Source organism: Hemiscyllium ocellatum, chromosome 14 (assembly GCF_020745735.1).
Source record: "Hemiscyllium ocellatum isolate sHemOce1 chromosome 14, sHemOce1.pat.X.cur, whole genome shotgun sequence".
NCBI lineage: Eukaryota > Metazoa > Chordata > Chondrichthyes > Orectolobiformes > Hemiscylliidae > Hemiscyllium > Hemiscyllium ocellatum.
In genome coordinates this window covers 74,443,018-74,455,255 of record NC_083414.1, presented here as the reverse complement: position 1 = coordinate 74,455,255, position 12,238 = coordinate 74,443,018, and the positions used below count along the sequence as shown (strand labels likewise).

The following is a 12,238-nucleotide window of genomic DNA, read 5'->3' as shown; positions in this document are numbered from 1 at the left end:
TGTGTGGGCAGTGTGTTTTTTGGCTAACAGATTGGAATTGTAATTTTGAACAGTTCTCTGGCTCCTGGGCAGCTGAGTGAGAATGAAATAGTAAGCCACCTTTGAACTGCTAGATGAGCTGGTTGTGTCTCTCTCTCTCACTCTCTTTCCAATAAAGAAAATACGTGAAGCCTGAAGAAAACCAGCTTTTCCTTTCCCCTCCCACTAGCTGCTGTAAGCTGTTGCCTTTAATTTGTAACGAAGAAACTTGGTAGTTAGTATACCAGTTACCCTCTTGTGAGTCAAAGCAGCTCGAGATCAACAATAGTGTTCGTTCCTAGACCAGATGGATCAAATAGACTCACACTTCAAGCTCTCATCCAAGGAGTATTTTTAAAGGTTGCGAGGTTTCCCGTCTCAAACACCCTTGTAGGTTAAATTCCATCTGCCCATTCTGACCAATTTGTTTATATTGTTGTGGAACGAGGAACAGGAGTAGCCACTCAGCAGTTTGAGCCAGCTCTACCATTCGATAAGACCCTGATCATGACCCCACCTTCACCCAGAATCCCTTGTCAATCAGACACCTGAACAGACGAATTGTCCCAGCCGTGGTACAGAATTCCGGAGACTAACAGGGGAAATTCCTCCTCAACAACATCATGGATGGCAGACCTGTTTATTCTGAGACTGAATCAGAAGGGGTGCATTCTCCTGGGAATAAAGGTGGACCTAGGTAACTTGAGTTTGCTCAGCTCAAATGTTGAAGAAACATGGTATTTCCTGATTGAGCCACCCCACTCTTTCAGAAAGGACCAACAGATCGCACATTGGAACAGTTTGTAAGCTGCGACATCTCTGATTTAGTGCTCACCAGGATACCCAGCAGCTCCTCCAAGTAACAGGAAATAATGCTCTCGTCTTCATGTAGAGCCCAGCTCCGCTGCTGAGAGTCATTTTTATGTCGTGCCAGGTCAGTGAAGATCACCTCAAGTCTCTGTTCGTCCTGACATACCTGCCCCCTGGGTAAAGCTGCACTGAGATCCTGTCAAAAAGAAACATCAATAATTATGATGGTCATTTATAACAGAGTTCCTCAATGGAGTATAGGCCGGGCTGGGGAGTGGGGGATTGCTCAGTAGGATGAGATGTTTGGACACTTACAATGGGAGGACATCAAATGCTCACGGCTGTAACACTCAGAGGTAATTTCTGACAGTACTCGAAAAGCAACAGCCTATGAAATGGTCAGAGTTTTTAAGAAAAGTTAGATCCTGTGAAGACTGAACCACAATTGTTGCGATTGTAAGGAGGCTGACCTCATAGAATATGAGTTCCCTGGTTGGGGTTGTTAATCTGGTCTAATCAGGGAGCTCTGACTGATAGACATCATAGAATCCCTGCAGTGTGGAAACAGGCCAGTAGGCCCAACACATCCACACCGACCCTCTGAAGAGTAACCCACCCAGACCCATTCCCCTACCCTATTACTCTACATTTACCTCTGACTAATGCACCAAACCAACACATCCCTGAACACTATGGGGCAATTTAGCATGGCCAACCCACCAAACCTGCACATCATTAGACTGTGGGAAGAAACTGGAGCACCTGGAAGAGACCCACGCAGACATGGGGAGAATCGAATCCAGGTACCCGGTGCTATGAGGCAGCAGTTCTCGGATCGAGTCTATGGGGGAGAGAGCGCAGCCAGAAGTTGTGTTACAGATTGGTGCCAATGACATAGGTTGGAGAAGGGATAAGCACCTGAAAAGAGAAGGCAGGCCAAGCAGAGTAGTAATCTCAGGATTGCTCCCAGTCTCGCATGTTGGTGAAGCTAGCAATAGAGAGCGAGTGCAGATGAACACGTGGCTGCAGGGCTGGGGTAAGAGGGAGGGCCTCAGAAATGTGGATCATTGGGATACCTTCTGGGCAAGGTGGGAACCTGTACAAGGAAGATGGGTTCCACCTGAACTGGATGGACAGGAGGTTTGCTAGAGCTCTTTGGGAGGGTTTAAACTAAATTGGCAGGGGGGTGAGGACCTGAGCTATGGATCAGATGATGGAGTAGACAGTGAACAGCCAGATACAGCATGCAGAGAGCTTGTGAGGAGAGACAGGCACTTGATGGGGCAAAGGTGACGGGTTGACGTGTGTTTATTTTAATGGAAGAAGTATCAGGATTAAGGGTGACAAACTTGGAACTATGATGTCGTGGTCATTGCGGAGACTTGGATATCACAGAGACAGGAATGGTTGTTCGACATTCCAGGGTTTAGATATTTCAAAAGGAATAGGCAGGGGTGGTAAAAGAGGTGGAGGAGTGGTATTGCTAATCAGGAATAGCATCACAGCTCCAGGAAGTTAGTCAGTATGGGTGGGAGTCAGAAACAGGAAAGGAATAGTCTCCTTATTGGGAGTTTCCTATATGCCCCCCAATAGCAACAGAGACATGGATGAACAAACTGGGAGGCAGATTTTGGAAAGGTTCACAAGTAACAGGGTTGTTGTCATGGGTGACTTTAACTTCCCTAATAATGATTGGAACCTACTTAGTTCAAATAGACAAACTAGAAGGGAGGCCATATTGAATTTGGTGCTTAGCAACAAACCATGCCAGGTGTCAGATCGCTTGGTGAGAGAGCATTTCAGTGATAGTGATCACAACTTCATGACCTTTATTATCGTCATGGAGAGGGATAGGAGCAGACGGTATGGGCAATTATTTAATAGGAAGAAGGGAATTACAATGTTATTAGGCAGGAACTGGAGTACCTAAATTGTGAATAGATGTTCCCAGGGAAATGCATGACAGAAATGTGGAGGTTGTTTAGGAAGCAATTGCTGATAGTGCTACACAGGTTTGTCCCACTGAGGTAAGGAAGGGATGGTAGGGTGAAGGAACCTTGGGTGACAAGGGATGTGGAACATCTAGTCAGGAGGAAGAAGGAAGTCTACTTAAGGGTGAGGAAGCAAGGATCAGACAGGGTTCTAGAGGGTTACAAGGTAGCCAGGAAGGAACTGAGGAATGGACTTAAGAGAGAATGAAGGGGACATGAGAAAGCTTTAGTGGGTAGGATTAAGGAAAACCCTAAGACACTTGTATACTTATGTGAGGACCAACAGGACGGCCAGAGTGAAGGTAGGGCAGATCAGGGATAATGGAAGGAACTTGTGCCTGGAGTCGGATGAAGCAGGGGAGGTCTTTAATTAATACTTTGCTTCAGTATTCACAACTGAGAAGGATGTTGATGGTTGTGAGGACAGTGTGAAACAGACTGATATGCTAGGACAGGTTGATATTAGGAAGGAGGATGTGCTGAAAATTTTGAAAAATATAAGGATAGACAAATCCCCGGGCCAGACGGGATATACCCAAGGTTGCTACAGGAAGCGAAGGAAGAGATTTCTTTGCCTTTGGTGATGATCTTTGTGTCCTTACAGTCTACAGGGGTAGTGCCATATGAGTGGAAGGTAGCAAATATTATTCTCCTGTTCAAGAAAAGGATGAAGGATACCCTTGGAATTGCAGACCAGTCAGTCTTACATTAGTGATGGACAAAGTATTGGACAGGGTTCTGAGAGACAGGATTTATGATTACTTGGAAAACCATAGTTTTATTAGAGATAGTCAGCATGGCTTTGAGAGGGGCAGGTCATGCCTCACAAACCTTATTGAATTCTTTGAGGATATGACAAAACACATTGATGAGGTTAGAGCAATGGATTAAGTGTATATGGACGTTAACAAGGCGTTTGATAAGGTTCCCCAAGGTAGGCTCATTTGGAAAGTAACAAGGCATGAGATACAAGGAAATTTGGTTGCCTGGATACAGAATTGGCTGGCCCATAGAAGGCAGAGGGTTGTGGTAGACAGAAAGTTCTCAGCCTGGAGCTCAGTGACCAGTGATGTTCCACAAGGATCAGTTTTGTGACCTCTGCTCTTTGTGAGTTTTATAAGTGACTTGGATGAGGAAGTGGAAGAGTGGGTTAGTAGGTTTACCGATGACATGAAGGTTGGAGGAGTTGTGAAAAGTACGGAGGGCTGTTGTAGGTCACAATGGGACATTGACAGGATGTAGAACTGGGCTAAGGGGCAGATAGAGTTCAACCTGGAAAAGTGTGAAGTGATTCACTTTGGAAGGTCAAATTTGAATGCAGAATACAGGGTTAAAAGCAAGTTTCTTGGCAGTGTGGAGGAACAGAGGGATCTTGGGGTCCATGTCCATAGTTCCCTGAAAGTTGCCACCCAAGTTGATAGGGTTGTTAAGAAGGCATATGGTGTGTTGGCTTTCATTAGCAGGGGGATTGAGTTTAAGAGTTGCGAGGTTATGCTGTAGTTCTATAGAATCCTGGTTCAACGACAATTGGAATATTGTGTTCAGTTCTGGTCATCTCATTATAGGAAGGATGTGGAAGCTTTAGAGAGGGTGCAGAGGAGATTTACCAGGATGCTTCCTGGACTGGAGGGCATGTCTTATGAAGGAGGGTTGGGGGAGCTAGAGCTTTTCTCATTGGAGTGAAGAAGGATGAGAGGTGACTTGATAGAGGTGTACAAGATGTTGAGAGGCATAGATAGAGTAGATAGTCAGAGACTTTTTCCCAGGGCAGAAATGGCTATCACAAGGGGGCATGACTTTAAGGTGATTGGGAGATGCCAGAGGTAATTCCTTTACACAGAGAGTGGTGGGTGGGTAGTAGAGTCAGATACATAAGGGACATTTAAGCAACTGTTGGATAGGCACATGGAAGATGGTACAATGTAGGGTATGTAGGTTAGTCAGATTTTAGAATAGGATGAAAGGCCGGCACAACATCGAGAGCCAAAGGGCCTGTACGGTGCTGTACTTTTCAATGTCCTAACCACTGAGCCACCGTACTGCGCAACATACAAACAGGAGTGCCAGACATCCTATTCAATCTGGGAGCTGGCTCTGAGGAAGATGGATCAGTGCTGAAAATGTGTTGCTGGTTAAAGCACAGCAGGTTAGGCAGCATCCCAGGAACAGGAAATTCGACGTTTCGGGCCAGAGCCCTTTATCAGGAAGATGGATCGACGTCAAGGACTTTACATATGCCTCTGTGATGTTATTTCACAAGAACTCCAGAGTGACCAAGTATTGTGCTTTGAACACGCATTTAGGATATGATGGGGGGGGGATGGGCGGTTCTTATTGCACAGTGCTAGTGTCCCCACCTCTGGGCCAAGTCATCTGGGTTCAAGTCCCACCAGGACCAAAGGTGTGCCAAAACACATCTGAACAAATTCATTAAAAGTAATAAAAGTATCCAGATCACTGCAGTGCATCATTTCCCACTCCGACACCATTCTGATAGAGCTCCGTCCCTTGCTTCTCACCTTTTTGTTTCTTGTTAGTGGTAGAATTGGTGATGTCGATGGTTGGTTTATAAAAGGGAAAAATGATGTGGTTCACTAATATGGGGAAGGAAATCTGCTGTCCTTACCTGGTCTGGCTTACATGTGACTGCAGATCCACAGCAATGCGGTCATGACTCAGTGGGAGGTCTTTGGGAACATGATCAATGTCGGTGTGAAGTTGAGTTGGCATGGCAAGGGCTAGAAGGCATGGTCTCCGCCAGTAACAACATTTTGTTATAGCCCCCTCCTTGGTTTCCCTCCTTTTCTGGTTTTTGTTATTGTTTCAGTGTTGGTAACTAGCTAATCGGGCAAAGTGACAAATTGGTGATGAGTGTTTGAAATAAAGGTTGGGTTCATCACTGCCGCTGGTGGGCAATGATTGTAACCTATGAACTGGGTGTAAAGAATGATTTGCTGTCAGATTTATTTAGAGAAAAATAAAGATCAGATTAATGGCCTCTTGTGGTGCAGTGCTAATGTTCCTACCTCTGACACAGGAGGGCTGAGTTAAAGTTCTGCCTGTCCCAGCGGTGATCCGTAACATCTCTGTTTGTTAATCTCTAGTAGGGAATTGATTTCTCGACAGGAAACTGGTGTTTGTGCTAAATTACATACTTAGAAAAAACCCCATGCAAGTATTTTGCTGCTAAATTCAACATATCGATGTTGGTCTGTGAAACAAAATGATACCCAGAATCATCAGGTGGGTACACAGTTACTTTATAAACACATAGGGAGCCTGCACCAGGGGAAACCCTCACACAGAGACTACACCAGGGTAGACCCTCACAGACAGAGTCTGTCGCTGGGGAGTCCCTCACAGAGCCAGCCCACCGCCAAAGAGACCCTCACAGACAGAGCCCGTCGCCAGGGAGACCCTCACAGACAGAGCCCGTCACCAGGGAGACCCTCACAGACAGAGCCCGTCACCAGGGAGACCCTCACAGAGACAGCTCGTCACCAGGGAGACCCTCACAAACAGAGCCTGTCGCCAGGGAGACCCTCACAGAGACACTCGTCACCAGGGAGACCCTCATAGACAGAGTCTGTCACCAGGGAGACCCTCCCAGACAGAGCCTGTCACCAGGGAGACCCTCACAGTCAGCCCGTCACCAGGGAGACACTCCCAGACAGAGCCTGTCACCAGGGAGACCCTCACAGAGAGTCCGTCACCAGGGAGACCCTCCCAGACAGAGCCTGTCACCAGGGAGACCCTCACAGTCACAGCCAGTCACCGGGGGAGACCCTCACAGACGGAGCCCGTTGCCGGGGAGACCTTCTCAGAGAGAGACCGTCACTAGGATGAGGATGATCTGTATGGTGGGGATTAGGAATATCAAGCATCAGAAAACACTGGTGAGAACAGTTTAGGTGTCCCTTAACAGTTATACCACTGGACTGAACATTAAACATGAAATTAATGAAGCTTGTAACAAAGGCTATTAATATATAACACAGATTGTGAGGGATTCTAATTTTCACATAGAACAATGGATCAACAAAGTTGAGTTACTCAAATGTTCTCCAGAATATCTAGTAATGTGGAAAGAAGCAGTTTAATTAATTCATGATAAAAGATATCTATTTAAATAAATGCTCATACTGCAATTTAATTTCATATTAGGTTTAAAAAGCATACACTCCAATTCCAAACAAAGATTCCCCCTTTAAACATATAGGTATGTAGAGAGGGTGAGGCTGCTTGGGTAAATAGAGCAGACCGTATGGTGGGGAATATGCAATGAGTTACATTTAAAGAAATAATTCAAAATGATCAAAAAAAATTCCATCAAAGTACAAAAACTGATCGAGTAGGTTTCATTCATGGCTGACGAGGCAAGTTCAGATGATAATAGATTGAGAGAAGAGAATTATAATGTGGCAAGGAACAGTTGTACGCTTGAGGATTTAGATTGTTTCAGAAATCAGTAAACAATCTGGGAAATACTGACAAAAAGCAGAAAAAGACAGAACGAGTTTAAACTCGCCAGGTATATAAAAACAGCTTTCGAGAACATTTTCACGTTTGTGAAAAGGACGAGAGTAGCTAAAGTTGGTCCTTTGAGACAGAGATCGGAGAAATATTGGAATGATGGGATGGCAGAGACATAAATACAAACTATTTGTTCAGCTAAACATTGTCATAATGCACATAGAAATGTCACTTAGCCACTCGAGTGTGTTCCATAAGTCAGTACAATCAATTAGGGCTAATCTGATCGTGGCCTCAATTCCAGGTTACCTTTGTCTGCCTTATGGTCAAAAATCCATTTACCCCTCCCTTAAAAATATTTAACAACTCTGCAGACTCTGTGGAGAAGCAGGTTTCATAGCCTCGTGACACAAAAAAAAACTCATCTCCACCTAAACTAGCAGACCCTTTATTCTGCAATTGTGTCCCGAAGTCCTAGTCTCTCCGACATCCTTTTATCATCCGCCCTGTCAAGTCCTCGCAGTCTGTTATATATTACAATAAGGTCACCAGTGGATGCAGGTCCAGCCTTTCCAATCCTTTCTCATAAGGTAACATCTTCATCCCAGGAATTAATCGAGTGTACCTTCTCTGGACAGCCTCTGACACATTTATATCGTATCATAATTAAGGAAACAAAAACTCTTCACAGTCCATCAGATATGGTCTCACTCGATATAACTATAGCACAACATCACTTTTATATCCCTCTCCCCCTGCAATATACAATATTCCATTTCCCTTTCTAATCACTTTCTGTACCTGCATGTATTAACCCAAAGCTTGTAGACTATGGGTTAATACATGAGTACGGATAGAAGATGAGTTAATGAGCAATGAGCAGTTGGATAGGGATGAATGGAATACCATAAAGGTCAATGTTGGGTTCTACACTATGTGTCTACATTAATGATAAGGATGAACAGACAGAGTTATGCATCTATGTCAGCCGTTAGGTGATTCATGGCCCACGACATTCATACCCCTCTGTAGCACAGCATTTTGCACTCTCTCAATGCAATGCCGTTTTTCCTTAGCGTAGCATGTCCACTCTTGTTTTCAATTCTCCTTACAATGAACAAGAGCATTCTGTTAGCTCTCCCAACTCCTAGCTGGATCTGCATATTAACATACTGCAATCTGGGCACACCAACACCCAGATCTCTGCATTTTGGAACTCTGCAATCTCTCACCATTTAAATAATACACACTTTTCTATTCTTCCTGCCAAAAGGACAAATCCATACTTTTCTCCTTTGTTCTCCTCCCTCTAAATTGTGCTCTTCTTAATTTACTTTCCTACCTGTCTTTGTGTCATCAGCAAATTTAGAAATCGTACCTTCAGCCTCTTCAAAGTCATTTATAAAGATTGTGAATAAAAACATTGAATGCTATGGCACACCACTCATTACATCCTGCCAACCCAACACTTACATCCACCCTCCTCTTAATAGCCAATCAATTTGTTATCTTCGGTCAATCACAGCACGAAAAAGTCAACATATTATGAAAGAGAATCACAGCATTTGATAATGGCCCTTACAGAAGATTAATGCACAAAATAGATACATCCTGTAGGCTTTAGATTAGTACATTAGCATGGGAGAAGGATGAGTTAATGAGCAAGGAGCAGCAGATAGGGATGAATGGAATACCATAAAGGTCAATGTTGAGGCCTCAGCCATGTGTCTCCATTAATGACAAGGACAAACAGACCCAGAGTATCTACATATCTGTATCTACATACGCTGGCGATACAGAGCTCTGCAGGAACCTAAACTGTGAGGAGGACACATAGAAGCTGTAAAGGATTGAGAAAGATCACGTGCTTAGACCCAGTTGGCTCTCTTGCCTTAAGGATGAGTATACATTCATAGATAGCATGAACCTTTGTGGCTTCAATTGCTGTTCTGACTGGGGTGGATCTGCCTCCTTGCCCTGCTCGAAGGTGGAAGGCATTGACAAAAGCATCAGTAAACTGGCAGCTCAGGATGAAACATCAGAGGACAACTGTGACAATGCTGTCACTTCAAAAGGGTTATTTTGTCCTTGGGTTATTTTTCCAAGAGGGATTGCAAAGTCAGAGGTGCCGAAATGTCTGGAAATGTCTACTTTAACAATAGCAGGGGACTGGCCAGATTTTTGTAGTTTGGTTTAGTTGTAGCAGTCACAGAAGCTGCTACAGTGAGAAAAGGTTCCATGCTTCAGCAGATGATTCCTACTGACGTTCCTCTCTGAAATCTCCCCTGCCTGCAAGAACCTGTATTTGAATTTACCCTTTGCCAAGGGTTGTGTTTATGGGATGTTACGGGAATTGGAAAGCTCCTTAGTTACATTGTGGTGTCGGGTCAGTTAAGTTTGCGAATCCTCTTGCAAGGATGCCTGCCTTGAAGAAGTTTTCCTCCTCTCTCTACAAGAATCTCAGGGAGTCCACGCTTCTGTCTCTCTGCCTTTATTCCTGATGAAGGGCTTTTGCCCGAAACGTCGATTTCGCTGCTCGTTGGATGCTGCCTGAACTGCTGTGCTCTTCCAGCATCACTGATACAGAAATAAGTTTTCCAATCGTTAAGTTACTCTAAATCCTGTTTTCTTTTGTTCATGTTTCAGCTGTCGTTTTCAAACAAATTCTGTTTTGCTTAAAGCCGAGTGGTTTGACCAGCTGCATCAGACCTGGAATATCCACTTCACATCAGCTTTTAAAATAAGATAAAGGGCTAGACTACCTTCTAAAAACATTTTGAGGGGGGTCTGGCCTGGTCCATAACACTGACCTTTAGGCACAGTATACATGGTCAAAACAAGTAAATTAAATGGAATACATTGTAGGGATGTGCGAGCTTATTCACTTCCATTTTAAAACAAAACCAAAGGTCAGAGGGATTTGGTGATACTGCACAGTAAAAAAATTAGGAAGGCAAATAGCATACTGCCTTTACTGCACAGAATTCCGAGTACAGATTAAGGAAGTCTTGCTGCAATTATTTTGAGAGACCAGAGCTGGAATATTGCTTACAATTTTGCATTCCATTTAAAAAAAAGAATATCCTTTTCATGGTTGCAGTAGTTGTGGTACAGCAAACATTCACTAGACTGGTTATTCATGCAAGAGATTCCTCCTTGGATGAAAAAGAGGCTGAGAAAATTAGGTCTGTAATGTTAAGAAAAATGAGAAATGATCTCATCGAAACATCCAAGATTCTTTCAGGATCTGACAGAGATCGCCCCCTCAGTTGGAGAATCTAGAACCCAGGGAAGCGCAGTCTTAGGAGAAGGGTTAGACTGAGACGAGCAGAAATATCTGCACTCAGACAACATAATGCAACAAATGGCAGGAGCAGACCATTTACTCCCCTGAATTTGCCCCACTATTCAGTCAGGTCATGACTCCCTAATGCTAGGTGTCCTCTCAAGGAGAAATCTTATCCCAACCTGTCCTCTATCCTGGTGGGTGTGCCATTGCTGATTATAGATTAGTGGTGCTGGAAGAGCACAGCAGTTCAGGCAGCATCCAGTGAGCAGCGAAATCAATGTTTCGGGCAAAAGCCCTTCATTAGGAATAAAGGCAGTGAGCTGGAAGCATGGAGAGATAAGCTAGGGGAGGGTGGGGTGGGGAGACAGTAGCATAGAGTACAATGGGTGAGTGGGGGAGGAGATGAAGGTGATGGGTCAGGGAGGAGAGGGTGGAGTGGATAGGTGGAAAAGGAGCTAGGAGGTCGGACAAGTCCAGATAAGTCATGGGGACAGTGCTGAACTGGAAGTTTGAAACTAGGATGAGGTGGGGGAAGGGGAAATGAGGAAACTGTTGAAGTCCACATTGATGCCCTGGGGTTGAAGTGTTCCGAGGTGGAAGATGAGGCGTTCTTCCGCCAAGTGTTTGGTGGTGAGGGAGCGGCGGTGAAGGAGGCCCAGGACCTCTATGTCCTCGCCAGAGTGGGAGGGGGAGTTGAAATGTTGGGCCACGGGGCGGTGTGGTTGATTGGTGCGGGTGTCTCGGAGATGTTCCCTAAAGCACTCTGTTAGGAGGCGCCCAGTCTCCCCAATGTAGAGGAGACCGCATCGGGAGCAACGGATACCATAAATGATATTAGTGGATGTGCAGGTAAAACTTTGATGGATGTGGAAGGCTCCTTTAGGGCCTTGGATAGAGTGAGGGAGGAGGTGTGGGCGCAGGTTTTACAGTTCCTGCGGTGGCAGGGGAAGGTGCCAGGATGGGAGGGTGGGTTGTTGGGGGGCGTGGACCTGACCAGGTAGTCACGGAGGGAACGATCTTTGCGGAAGGCGGAAAGGGGTGGGGAGGGAAATATATCCCTGGTGGTGGGGTCTTTTTGGAGGTGGCGGAAATGTCGGTGGATGATTTGGTTTATGCGGAGATTGGTAGGGTGGAAGGTGAGCACCAGGGGCGTTCTGTCCTTGTTACGGTTGGAGGGGTGGGATCTGAGGGCAGAGGTGTGGGATGTGGATGAGATGCGTTGGAGGGCATCTTTAACCACATGGGAAGAGAAATTGCGGTCTCTAAAGAAGGAGGCCATCTGGTGTGTTCTATGCTTTAGGCTGAGATAGTCAGACTATCGAGGGGTTTGGGAAGCGGGTGAACAAGTGAAGTGGAAGATCAAGATCAGACATGATAGTATTGAACAATGGAGCAGGTATAAGGGGCCAAAAGGTCAACATCATGCTTCTGATGCTTACGCAAGTCAGGGCCTTATCTAAAGATTCATGCCTGCTTGTGACATCAGTGGCACATGAACCACAGGCACAACTCAACACCCATTCCAACTGTGGAGCACGATCGCTGACTCCCACATGGAAAACAAACAGAGGAGCTGGAGATGAGAAAGAATACAATCGCAGGGTTAGCTCGCGCTTGTGCACTGGGCTACACTGGTCAGGAAGATGCCAATCTAGTA

The 12,238-nt window shown here is 45.2% G+C and overlaps 1 protein-coding gene across 1 annotated transcript in view; it reads right to left on the bottom strand.

Annotated features, from left to right (window-relative positions):
• The window catches only part of LOC132822427 (NCK-interacting protein with SH3 domain-like), a 230,825-nt gene that overhangs the window by 59,895 nt on the left and 158,692 nt on the right, over window positions 1–12,238 (bottom strand). The window contains exon 6 of the mRNA XM_060835805.1: window positions 854–1,024. Coding sequence (XP_060691788.1) covers window positions 854–1,024 — 171 coding nt within the window. The remainder of the gene's footprint in view (window positions 1–853; window positions 1,025–12,238) is intronic.